Source organism: Adelges cooleyi, unplaced genomic scaffold (assembly GCF_023614345.1).
Source record: "Adelges cooleyi isolate 19-005CV unplaced genomic scaffold, UGA_ACOO_1.1 ACOO_flye_CR_arks_rails_tigmint_CR_PRNA_23, whole genome shotgun sequence".
In the NCBI taxonomy this organism is placed as follows: domain Eukaryota; kingdom Metazoa; phylum Arthropoda; class Insecta; order Hemiptera; family Adelgidae; genus Adelges; species Adelges cooleyi.
The window spans coordinates 8487387-8500276 of NW_026095893.1; the positions used below are offsets into that span (position 1 = coordinate 8487387).

General features: G+C 27.8%; 2 protein-coding genes across 5 annotated transcripts; one reads left to right on the plus strand and one right to left on the minus strand.

Annotated features, from left to right (window-relative positions):
- The first annotated feature begins 975 nt into the window (after positions 1-975).
- Positions 976-6268, plus strand: LOC126836014 (uncharacterized). Of its 3 annotated transcripts, XR_007685266.1 has the most exons (7): positions 976-1226; positions 1290-1438; positions 1633-1831; positions 2184-2540; positions 3479-3728; positions 3774-3968; positions 5789-6253. XR_007685266.1 is itself a non-coding variant. In XM_050568955.1 (6 exons), exons 1-6 carry the CDS (start codon positions 1178-1180, stop codon positions 3874-3876), a joined length of 1107 nt encoding a protein of 368 aa, XP_050424912.1. In that variant the 5' UTR covers positions 976-1177; the 3' UTR covers positions 3877-6268. The 3 variants fall into 3 exon arrangements, 2 of the variants coding, with proteins under 2 accessions (XP_050424912.1, XP_050424914.1); XM_050568955.1 differs by having other exon boundaries at positions 3774-6268; XM_050568957.1 differs by having other exon boundaries at positions 988-1226; positions 3786-6264.
- Positions 6269-7002: 734 nt separating this feature from the next.
- Positions 7003-9480, minus strand: LOC126836017 (tRNA (guanine-N(7)-)-methyltransferase). Of its 2 annotated transcripts, none has more exons than XM_050568961.1 (7): positions 9174-9480; positions 8939-9105; positions 8738-8862; positions 8493-8677; positions 7461-7574; positions 7295-7396; positions 7003-7212 (listed from the first exon to the last, which is right to left on the minus strand). In XM_050568961.1, the coding sequence occupies exons 2-7, from the start codon at positions 9067-9069 to the stop codon at positions 7093-7095; spliced, it is 777 nt and encodes a 258-aa protein (XP_050424918.1). In that variant the 5' UTR covers positions 9070-9105; positions 9174-9480; the 3' UTR covers positions 7003-7092. The 2 variants fall into 2 exon arrangements, with proteins under 2 accessions (XP_050424918.1, XP_050424917.1); XM_050568960.1 differs by having other exon boundaries at positions 9246-9478.
- Between the last annotated feature and the right edge of the window lie 3410 nt (positions 9481-12890).

Genomic DNA, 12890 nt, shown 5'->3' on the forward strand with positions numbered 1-12890 from the left:
ATTCGAAGATATAAATATCCCAGAGGTTTTAATCAGTACTCGGTATTTGGTACGAGCTAAATATAAATAGTTGGCTTCTTTTGGCACACACATTACTTGTGTTTGATAAAATAGCAACTTTGAAACATTCATAATTCATTAGTAATTAACTTCATACGAGATTTTTGGCATCTCTATTAGGTTATGTAGGAAAGTGGAAACAGATTTTTAATTTTTTGCTTTTTTTATGTAAAAAAATTGGGTTTTAATATTGAAAATTTAATATATTTAATTACAAGTAACTGAAAAGTTTAAACAAAAATCGGCTTTCTAAAATTAGTCAAAGAACTTGAATCTCTTTACAGAATTGAGTATGTAGTCGAAATTTTGTCTGGCTTTTTGGTCTAAAATAAACCAAAATGGCTTTTACTTATAGAAAAAAATATTTAAATTTGAAAATAAAAATAAACTTTGAAGCTTATACAAATTAACCGATAATTTAATTGACATGGTTGAAATTTATTAAAACCCCTTTTTTCTTAAATATTTCCTACACAAAACTTAATCAAAACAGACCGCATGCAACCCTTAAATTCCAGATTATGATTATTAAATCCTTCTACATCTACCATAACTAACTTATAACTTCGATATAAAACTGTGTAAAAAAAATCTAAGTGAAACCTGATTAACAAGTAATTGAAAAAATATTACGTGCATTACGATTTACGAACTATGCCTATTATATAAAATACAATATAATAATATATTTCATATTTTAATAGTGCTGATATTAAAATATTATTACCGCGTATTCTCTGTTTATCCTGGTTAACATTTAATAGTTGAACAACCATGGTACTCGTAGTAAAGTATCTGATAAGAAATAATGCAAATGATGATAACAAATAAATAAACATTGAAATGATTGAACGCTTAAAAAAATAAAATTAAGTTTATGTGCGTACCTACTGTGTAAACTGTAAAGACATTTTTGTACAAGAATAGATAATAAAGAATCTTTGTTATTATTGATGTTTACAACTTAAAAGTTAAAAAAAAAAAAAATACAATGAAGATCAATAATTTACAAAATGTTTTAGTATTGTATTTATAATTGTGTTCTTTTAATGCAGTTAAAACATTTAACTTTAATAATGTTATTGTATTAGTGCGAACAAGTTAATCTACAACAATTATGGTCAACTATTGTATTTTGCTTATAGCAATATTTATACTACATCCAAGTAAAACTGCATAATAAACGGTTTTATTAACCAATACTAATATATTTACTAATTTTTTTGTAGACAATGTAAATGCTAATTGTCAAGATTACTTTGGTCGTAACATCGTTCAAGGCATGCACTACGTACCAGGACCAGATACATGTACACTCTGTGTTTGTGATAATTCCGTAGCCAAATGGTGTAAAGCTGTACTTTGCTCTCCGCCACAGGTATTATTTATTTATATTTTGTACACTCCTTAAAATAAGTATCATGAATTTATTATATAATTTTTTCGTACTAAAGTTTTGAAGTGTGAGAATGTAACTATTTAAATTAGGTAATTTTTCAAATTATATTATTTAGGTTAATACTTGTATTGTTAAATATGTAATTAAAAAACTAAAATTTGTTAAATTAATAGGACTGCAAGTCTTTTACTGTTGGTAGTACATGTTGTGAATTCAATTGTTTGGATGATTCTCTAAATGACGGTGGTGATATCGATTTTAAAGGAGACAACATCAATGCTAGATCAATTGCCAGTACAATAACTGCCTTTTTGTTTTTCATTTTGATAGTTTTTCTCATTAACCGATTGCACAAACGAAACATCATGTCAAGTAAGAAATATTTATTTTTAATTTTAATATCATATTATGATTATTGTTTCAAATATATTTATAATTGATAACTGAAGAACTATGTAGACAAAAGCTTTAACAAATGTTGTATTATTGCAAGTTAAAAACATGGCTATAAAAACTAATTGTATAAAAGTCAGTTACCATCTTTTGCAGAATAGTTGTTGTTATATTATAATGTATAATTTGTTTTCACACTAATTCATACTGTTTGACTGCATAAAACAAATTAGTATATTAAGCATAAAAAAACATAATTTATAACTTTATATTTGGTAATTTGTTTGTTTATTTGAGATAATGTGTATTAAATTATACTTAAACATTACAGATGTTGAAGTATTCGCTAATCCAAATTCTCCCCAAATGGGTGATGGTGTACGTGGCATTGGTTATATAAGTGGCTATATGAACTTTCCAAGATCTATTGGAAACGACTTATACTATGGAGATCATGCTACCCTTCATATACCTTTGTGGAAAACCTACTATCCTCGGGGAGACGCTCCTCCTCCATATGACGAAGCTATAGCGATGCCTCAACAAATGTCTCAAAATTTCATAGGCATGGGGGAAATGATTAATCATAGAACCATTCCTGCTACAGCAACTGAGACCAATCAAAATATGCAACAACCTTGCATATTAGAACAAGAATCAACAGCTAATCAACCACTTTTAGACAATGGTGATTTGAAAACATTTTGACATGAAAAAAATTAATGTTTTCTTTGAAGGAAAGAAGAATGAATATGGATCACGAATATGTATATTCTGACACCCTTCCTTGTCAGGTCCTACTTTCCCTTCCATCACTTTTACTTTCTTCTCCTTCCCTCTTTTACCAAAAAAACTATGCAAATTTTCGTGGTCTAAAAGACATATTTATGTCAATATGTCTTTTGGCTGGAGGGGGGGTCAATCGTGCGTTGCCAAGACATTTTTATATCACAATGTTTCGAAATTTCTACTTTGAACTGATTTTAAGTTAATGGAGAGTGGCAGGGGCAGATAGGCATGATCTGACCAGCCCGGGAAAAATAGAATCTAAAGGCCCGCAAGATCATATCCAAGATCCAACAAAACCTCTTTTTTTTTTTGTTAAGAAAAAATATAAATTATGATTTTACTATATCACTGTATAGTGGTATTATTATATTATTTTACTATACCAGTGGCGCACTTTGAAATCGAATTATCAAATTTTTTTTTGAAAAAATATTCCAACAGATCACTTAATTGACAATTATTTATAATTGTAGATTTAATTATAGATTTTAGTATTATTGTATTTATTAACTATTTTATTTGTATGTATGTACATTGTACAATATCGTCAATAACAATATTTTTCATCGGCCCATCTTCGTCAATATAAGTACCGGCCCACCGGGAAAATCCCGGTGTCCCGGTGGGCCTATCCGCCCCTGGAGAGTGAGGGTAATATATTAATTCAGGTATGGGAATTATTATACTTTAAGTGAAGGGGAGGGGAGGGTACAGAAAATCACTTAATCTTAAGACGTTATTCATGAGCCAAGTTCTTTCAAGGGAAAGATTGATTAATTTTTTTTAATAGTTTAGTTGAATATTCTAATTTAAAAATACATTTTCATTATTTTTTAGCTTTAAAGAAAACCGTTAGTAAAGAATCCGTTTCAAATGAAAAAGGAACTACCACTTCAAGTGACGATTTCCGAGAAGAATGTGAAAATTGTAAACATGATCAAAAACTTGCTGAAGGATATGACGGCAACTTTCCTGAACCAGAGACTATGACATTAGAGCGAAGGCCACAAATAACACACGAGCACCCTATAGATAGAAATGAACCACGCTCGTCTATGACTTTACCAGGAGACGGACGGCATGGAAGGTAATAATTATTTTATAGTTATATTTACATTTTATAACATTCTAGCTTGAATTATAGGTCTCATGTTATAAAAGACAAAAACAGAGACGAGCGGTTTAAAGAAACAATTGTTAAAGAAGATTCAATTTCAGATGATGAAAATTCATAACAACTTACGACATCATAGTATAGATATTATTAATTAATCAGATTTTTTTTACTAGATAAGAGATTGGGTCGACTAGTATTGTATTTAATAAGGTATGTAACTAACAAACCAGCTTTCTTTTCGTATTATCTATATTTGGTGTTAAAGTTACTCTAGCAATAACTTTGTATTCTATAATACCAAAGACAATTTAACATTATTAATTATTAGGTTCTAATATTCTGGAGAAATATCTGAGAATGCTTAGTAGTTTTTAATGGCAAATTAAAGACCAAAGTTAATAATTATGATAAGATTGGTGAACTATTCTAGTCAACACTATATTTATTTAAAAAATATAAACTTTTAATTGTTAACCTTAATTGACATAGACATATCAACGTGTCAAACAAAAAAGGACGTAACTCGATTTTTACAACTTTTCAGCACAGCCATTCAAAGTTTTCTAAGTTAAGTTCTAGTATTGCATTTAAATTTTTTCCAACAATTTTACAATCTCTTTGGAAGACAGGAGTTACAAATCGTCTCTTTAGGAGATAAAGAAAATGAAATGCTATCTTAGTATTTAATAAACCGAAAAATGATAAAAATTGAGTTACAACCATCTCCGTTGGACACGTTGATATAATGTTGGTGTAAAGATTTAATACTTTTTTTAAATGTACTTTATATTTTTTAACTAAACTTCGGTATAAATGCACTTTACCGGGAACCCTTATTTTTGTGATTTTTTTTTTGCTAATTTATAGTTTTTTTATGCTGTTTTCGAATTTGAAATTAGATATCCGCGGACTCTTCTAATTCAAAAGTTACAGCTTGTAAAATTTACAGTTGCTTAATGCGCCGCAATTGGCAAAAAAAAAGGTGCCCGGTTAATAATGCATTTGTTCCTTAATTTCTGTCAAAACAGTTAGTCCATTAGTTAAGTAGTGGTATAATTGCAATTACTTATATAATACAAAATAATGATGAAATGTATATATATATATATATATATATGTATATAGCTGCTAATTATAGATAATAAAATAATGGATAAACCAAAGTAGTTTTTTTACAGGAATGTACGTATAACATTTTGAAGTTTCAAGTGTCACAAGGACACTGCCCTGTGTGTCATTAGTATAGAGTGGCTATCCATTGTTTTATTATCTATGTAGCTGATGTGTGCTAATTTGTTCCATCTGTTAATGCTATTCTTTAGTTATTATTTTATAAATCAATATAATTATGTAAAATATTATCATTGATTCATTTTTCATTGGATTAATCTTAAAATAGTTCTAATTTAGTAGCGTTTTATTCTAGTATTAAGTATAATATATTCTACTAACCAATTGTACTGTAGTATTTTTACGAGTAGGTGATAATATTTAACAATATTAAGTATTTATTATTTTAGCTTTGAGATAAAACATTTTTTAAGAAATTTAACTCTAGATAAAGTGTATAAATCACTTATAAAAAATGCTCGCCCAATTAGGCAATCCTTTATTTATACAACTTGATAGCTCTTGATTCATTATTGTTACTTTTTTCTGTGATAACTAATAGCCTATTAATATTAATTTTAGATTATCTCATGTTTAATGAATTGAAGATTCGGTCCAAATGACGTGCTATTGGCCAATTTTTCATCTTTTTTTTTGTGTGAATTATTAAGCTATAAACCTATTTTAAAAACCATAATGCTTTCCAAAATTTTCTTATCACACACAATAATCATGGCAACCTATCATACCCATTGATAAAAATTCTGTTATTTTTTATAGTGTAAAATTTAAGGTCTGGTACTTAGCACGTTATTCACACCCAACCTTTAATTGGCCTAATGTATTTTTACTTTATTTAACTTGTATACTTTATTATAGTACGTAATGATACATGAATTAATAACATTTTATTGATTTAGGTTACTGCGAATGAAAAATGTCAATTTTATATTATATTAAAAACTATTTAAATTAATACACAACAATATGAAATAAAAAGTGGTTATAAGTATACACTAGGGTGGTCCATAATTTGGATTTGGAGGAATTTCAGTTAAGACACCACCTAAATTAGTTAGAAATGCATAAATAACAAATAACCACCCAAAATGTCACACCTTTATTTTGATGTTAACAACAAGTGCAGCACTGCACATATTTTTACTTGTATGTGAAGGTATTAAAATTGATGTCACTGTATAGTTTATACTAGTATATACCCTAGTTTCCACTATACAGCATTAATAAAAAACTAATCTTAAGAGTGAACTGAATACAACTGATAAATCTGTAAATTTAAATAACTAGCTTTGCAAATTGTATACATTATTTATATGTACAAGAACAACTTAAGACATTTCATTACCTTTTATTGTGTTAAAATAGATTTTGGTTCATTAATTTATAAACCTAATCAATTTCATATGTGTAATATGTATTTGTGCAATTGCTGTTATTAAATAATTTTTTTCTCTATAATGTGTTTTTTATTAAGTACTTAGTTGCTCACTAATCATAAATAGCTCAAAATTTAATAAAAATAATAATCAATACTATAAGATTGTTATGACTTAGTTTACAATTCAGTATTACTCATTAGCTATAATATATAATCAACAAAAAGTCGTTAAATGTTTTACAAAAATTATTATTAGTCAAATAAAATTACATCTAACCATTTTACCATGAATATGTAGTGTGTGGAAATCAAAAATAAATATTCAAATATGTGTCTTATTTATCTTTTAATTTCTTTTTTGGAAATTTATTACTGAGTGAATTTCTTAATCTTAAAAAGAACTCTACTAGAAAAATACAATTTAAGACAAAAATATCTCTATAATAAAAAAGTTATGAAACCAGCTATCATACATCATTATAAGCTATATTTTTCGGCCATACATACATTTTAATGTTCAAGTACTATGTATACTAATTATAATATTAGTAACATAAACTTTATGCATAAGATTTTTTTCCACATAACTGGGTGTATCTTCCAGGGATCAAATTGTTTTATACACCTATTATCCGCTATAAATGTAGTGGACATTTACTCATACATTTTTTTAAGTTTAGGATGTAACTGTCATAAAACAATTGTAAATTATGAATAATTAATTTTCCAGATACAAATTTGTTTTAAATTATTATATTTTAATGTTTAGGAAAAAATATTTAATTTTAATAATCGTCAGACAATTTAGTCATAACCGAAATTCAATTAAGAATCTGGATTCTTCTTCCTTCTAAAAACTGCTAAAAATTTATCTCCATTATTTCTTGTGACTTTTTTACCTTCTTCTGAACTCTCATAAAGTTTGTCTACTATGGGATCTTCTTTCTATGATAAAATGATACAATTTATAAATGAGTATTTCTATTTTTTAACATGAGTATTTAAAAACAAAATAATATTAACTTACTAAACATTCTTCATCAACAGGTTCAAAAAGACAGTGTTCTGAGAAATGTTGAGTCATCCATTCATGTAAGTCTTTTACATCAGTAACTGTATACACCATTGCCTGAAAATAATAAACGTTTTTAAAGAAGTTTAAAGTGTTAATTACACTTAACGAGCAAACATACTCCTTCTGCAAGTACATAAGCATACTCTGATAATGTTGTATCATTAATGATCCTCCATTTGTGTTTAGACTTTTTAAAATGAGGATCTGGGTATAAGAAAAACATTTTCTTTATCTAAAATAAAAATAATACATATTTAATACAACTGTCTTAGACAACTTTGCCTCTCTAAAAATTGGCTTCAAATAAATAAAAATGCACTACTAAAAATCTTAGGTTTTTTTTATGTTAACACATGCCTGCAGCAAATTACTTCTTAACGGAATAGAGAAGCATGAAATAGATTTAGTTATACATGCAGTTTAGTCTCAGACTAATATTTTAGCAAAAATGGTTTAGAATAAATGTATATTTTTATGTTGCAAATGATGATTTAGTCAAATGTTGGCAGCTGAACTCACTTTTGAATTTATAAGCAAAAACTTCTAAACTTATTTTTTTTTTTTTAATGTAATAACCATGTCAAAATTACTATTTTTATAAACTTTTTCATTCCAAACCCATTTGTTTTATGTTAAAAATAATGATGAAAGCAAAAATTAAATAACTTTAAATTATGACAAAATTACAGTTTTTTTTTTTAATTTAACCTATTTTTGAACTAGCTGTCGACTACCTGCTCTCGCCCGTAATGCAAAGCGACGCGATCAGAAATTTAAAGGTAATCGACCCCGCTGTAACCGTGTTATTGTATAGTGTGCGCCCGACCGTAATCGCAAGATATAGATGTAATATTAAAAGAAAAACCACCGAGAATATGGTTGAAGATCATAGATACTGCGTCCTAATTTCCCATGTTAAATTTAAATGTTTCCATTTTGATTTAATTTATTCTGTGATACTACTACGGACTACCATTGCTTCGTCCTATCCTTCAAGCGTACTAAGTATCCAATCCTACTTGGCTCTGAAAATTATTAATTGACTTTCTCCAATATTTTCCAAAATTGGACCATATTATCGGCAGAAAATATGCAAGATCCCTAGAAAATTGAGAACCTTTAATATGTATATTCAAATGCATGTACATACTTGGCCTTTTTTAAAGAAGTTTGGTAAATATTTAATTGCATTTGTTCTAATACAAGCAATGTTTTCATAACAATTTGGTTGGTTTACTCTTAATGCTTTTATTCTCTCTATTACGTACTGAGAAACTTTAACCCGTATTTCCATTCCAAGAATTAAAGAAGTTGGAAACATTGGTGAAAGTGTGACTGTAAATTAGTTTTCCTCATTATTAATTAATCAGAAATAAAAACAGTTTATAGACTTACCTAAGAGTCCACCGTATCCACAACCAATGTCCAACATTTCTACACTTTTATTATAAATCTTAGAATTTTCATTAATCACATCAGGATACAATGCTGACCAGTCATAGGCATCTGGACAACTAGGACTATAATAGTTATATAAAATTAATAATGTTTAAAAATATTCTTATTATTTAGGTGGTACTTAGTATAAGCCTTTACTAATCAAAATCATGGTCTGCAATTGGATTTGAATGAGCCCTTTGTCTGTAATATTTCTTTTGTGGCAAAGACAACTCTTTTTTCTCAATTTCATCCTCGTCAATTAATCTTTTTGTTTTTTTCACTTCCATAGTTTCTAATATGTTACTCTTTTAAAAATTGTCCATCTGTAATTACATCAAAATATCAATAAGATATATTAAAAATTGAGAAAGTAATAAATAGAACTACATACAGAAAAATTAAAGATGTATAGAAAATAATGTGATCAATTAGTACATAATTATTCAAAATTCTACCATATTACCTATATTTTTTCAAACTAATCGACGTACTGCCATTTAGCGCTATTTGTAGACCATAACAAAATAATCAACTTAAGACAACAGACATTTAACAATTTTTTTATTCATCTGATTTAACCCTTCGAGGTTTGAAAAAATTGAGATTTCCGGTTACCGTTATCACTTGTCATAACGCGCACGGCCCACCACCGACCACGTTGTAGAGAAGATATCTTCAAAAGAATATTATGAAGAAGGGAAGCCTAGGCCGCGACTGATAAGTGTCTGACATTTTGTTTTCTCGGATCACATACAATTATCACTCTTTTTCCTGGGTCAGTGTGACCAAAAATATCAGAGAACAAAACTTGTCTATAGTCTTTGTTAAGTCCATAGACCTATAAAGAAATATCTTTATAGGTCTATGGTTAAGTCAATCAATTATAATCTGGGCTCCTTTGTTCGACGTTTTACCTTTATTTTTTAGAACCCATACAATTTTTTAAAGTTTCCCTTCTGGTTATTCTGTGTCACAATGCACACACTACGTTAGTAACTTGTTGTTTTATTTTTCGAAATCACATGTTTTTAAATTCCTATTAGTATAGTATTATTATTTTACTAGAGTCATACTCCATGATGCAATTCTCCTAAACATAGTGAATTTTATTTCACAATTTTTACTGTTCTCAGTTCATATACTATATATATTTATAGATGTAGTATGAATATATATTATAGGAGCTGACGTCTAGGCTGCCTGGGAACATTACCTATTACGTAGATCTTAAAATATAATACTATTTAGTCTATTATTTAGACCGCACTCGTTTAAAGTTATGGGGCAGGTAATTTTTTGTGTATCCATGTCTTGAGCAGATTATTAGAAAAATTGCTACTTTTGGCTACTTGTTCCATCCCATTTTATATAATATACTTTCTAAGCTCATCAGTAATATACCGATTACCAATCGATAGATACTGATATTATAATTTATTAAAACACAATACTACCTAAATGTATACCCATATAGTATTATTATATCTATATAAAAATAATAAATTCTCAACAAGCTCAACATGCAATGAGGGAAAAATATACCCTTGGTCAAAATCGTTCATAAAAACCCATTTAAAAAATATAACGAAGGGCGCAAGTTCCTTATGGGACGTCATGATGTTGCATTAGTACGGTTAGGTAAAATGAACGTGATTTGCCGTTTTAAAGACCCGATTCAGTGGTTTATCTGAATGAAACCTGGGTAACTCAAAATCATACGCGTGTGAAAATATGTCAACATTAGGTATGTTAATACCGAGAAATGTGTGTAGGGTAGGAGAGAACGACCGTCACACTAGGTCTTCTTCGTTTGGTTTTGTACAAATTGCTATTTCGTTGTAAATCAGTAAATCCGGATTCCGGTAATAAGGAAGACAACTATGTTTAACAATAGTTTACTGAAGAGCCCATCATTCTTTTTTTGTGTAGCATTACTTTAAATCAAATTCGAGTACGGGGGATGTACAAATAAGATTATGGATGAAATTAGATGAACACTGTGAAAAATACAAGAGGGAAATAGTAATAATATTTTGTAAAATATTATTGATAGATCGTTTTTGGTATTTATAAAGTTAAAATTTATAAATAAAGGACTTTTGCCAATATTTATTACTGAATTAGTAAATTAACAGTATATTATGTAAATTTAATTGTAGGCAAATCATATTTCTTGTGTAAAAGGTATACTTTGCAGTTTTGTAATATCAGTTTTATTATATTAAAAAATATTAATAATAATAATTTTAATTTTTGTAAAATTATACACAACCAACCATGAACCAGCATACAACTGGTTCGTATTTTAGGGGAATGTGTAAATCATAATTACATTTTGATTCTTCACGTGGCTAAAAAAGAGAAATCTGTTTGATAAATTAAATCAGCATTAATTTTAATAAATAATAGCTATTTAAGTCATAGGTAAAATATGAAAAATAACAAGTTTAAAAAAACAATTTTGTTTATGATTTTCTACAACAAGTTTAGAAGACTTACGTGATTTCCTTTCACTACTCGAACGTTCTTAAGCCTAGTTACTTCACACTTTATAAATCATTTTTGGTTATATATTTTCTTTTGAGTATCAATTGTTTTACTAATTTCAGGATCTAATTTGATTACAGGATTTAATAGAGAGAGAAAGGATCAAAAGTGAGTTTTGGAGGGAACCTATTTCCAGTTCTGCCAGTTGCATATTTTTTTAACGTTCCTAATATTACATATTATCATGTTATACCCGAATTCTCAGAATGGTAAATATATTTTGACATCAAACTAATTCTTTTCAACAACATATATTATGATGACGAACATGTTACCTATAACAATTTGTCACACTTTAAAATGAAATTACCAAGGCGTTTATCGTTTCATCATAGTACAGCGTGAATACTGATTTTTATGGGACATTCTCTATTTACATATAATATATGCCGGTTATTTAATAACCCGATCATATTTAACCATGTAAATATCATACATTATACTTACATTAGTATATATATGTATATACTCACAAATATAATATATTGTTTAGTATTTATGTTTTGTATACAATTTGCATTACCTGCATACTATTTTTCCTTAATATAAGAGAATATTCTTTTATTTGTTAATGTTTGGTTTAAAACATAGCGTCCATTGCAATTTTTGTTAGACGCAAAGTCAAAAGTGTTACTTAATACACAACCATACCGAGATGATAATATCATATATTTTATTTATCTGTTAGTGAAAGTGGATCATAATAGCGCCCGAAGGCTTCTGATCGTTGTGACCGAGTCATATAGTTAAAGAATCAGTGTACCTAACAATTATTATCGGTAATAAAAACATAATTAAGTCGAGCGTTTTCTACTGAGCTATTATATTATGTTGTTTAAATAGTTAAGACTTAAGGATAATAGTTAATACAATCATTAACATTCGACACTTTTGCAAAATTATCGTTTCAAGTCCAAAGATAACCTTTTTCTAAATAGAAACTAAACTAAGGCCAAAGGTCATACAAAATTATAAAATTATTGCAGAGAAAATATTTCACTACTGTCTACTTCAGATACATTGATGCACAAGAAAAATATTCTCCAACGAGTTTAAAAATGGTAAAAGCTATTGATAATTTTATTACAAGACTGAATTTGTACAAAGATAATTTTTTGCATTTCAAAAATTAATTTAAATAACCATATGAAACATTTTATTAAGTTATGTGAGGACAGATTCCGTCACGGTCTGTGCTTAAAACATTTTTCTACTCAACAAATCTTAAACTGGACTTATTATTTTTATTAAATTTGATAATAAAAGCAAATTTTGTAGTATAGAATGGAAAATAATTTCGAATTCGACTTGCCTTGTAATTGCTGTAAATAATTGTTTTTTAAGTTGCCTGTCTTTGTAAATATCGTCCAGTTTGTACACATTAATTTTTAGCATCAATTCATACATTTATTAACTTATAATTGTAGAAATAAATAGTTTGTACTAATATTTCAATAAAAAAAAAATAAATGAATAAATAATTTCGAATTTTCTTTTAGTAAATATCCTAAGACTATGGCATTAGGCCGTAGAAGGTTGAACACTGTCAACAACTGTTTAG

Coding starts and splice junctions, on each gene's coding strand:
- LOC126836014 (XM_050568955.1), top strand. CDS start 1,178: ATGGTCAACTATTGTATTTTGCTTATAGCAATATTTATACTACATCCA. Junction 1,832..2,183: donor CAAACGAAACATCATGTCAA/GTAAGAAATATT, acceptor TAAACATTACAG/ATGTTGAAGTATTCGCTAAT. Junction 2,541..3,478: donor TCAACCACTTTTAGACAATG/GTGATTTGAAAA, acceptor ATTATTTTTTAG/CTTTAAAGAAAACCGTTAGT.
- LOC126836017 (XM_050568961.1), bottom strand. CDS start 9,069: ATGGAAGTGAAAAAAACAAAAAGATTAATTGACGAGGATGAAATTGAG. Junction 7,575..8,492: donor ACTTCTTTAAAAAAGGCCAA/GTATGTACATGC, acceptor TTTTTATTTTAG/ATAAAGAAAATGTTTTTCTT. Junction 7,213..7,294: donor CTGTTGATGAAGAATGTTTA/GTAAGTTAATAT, acceptor ATTTTATCATAG/AAAGAAGATCCCATAGTAGA.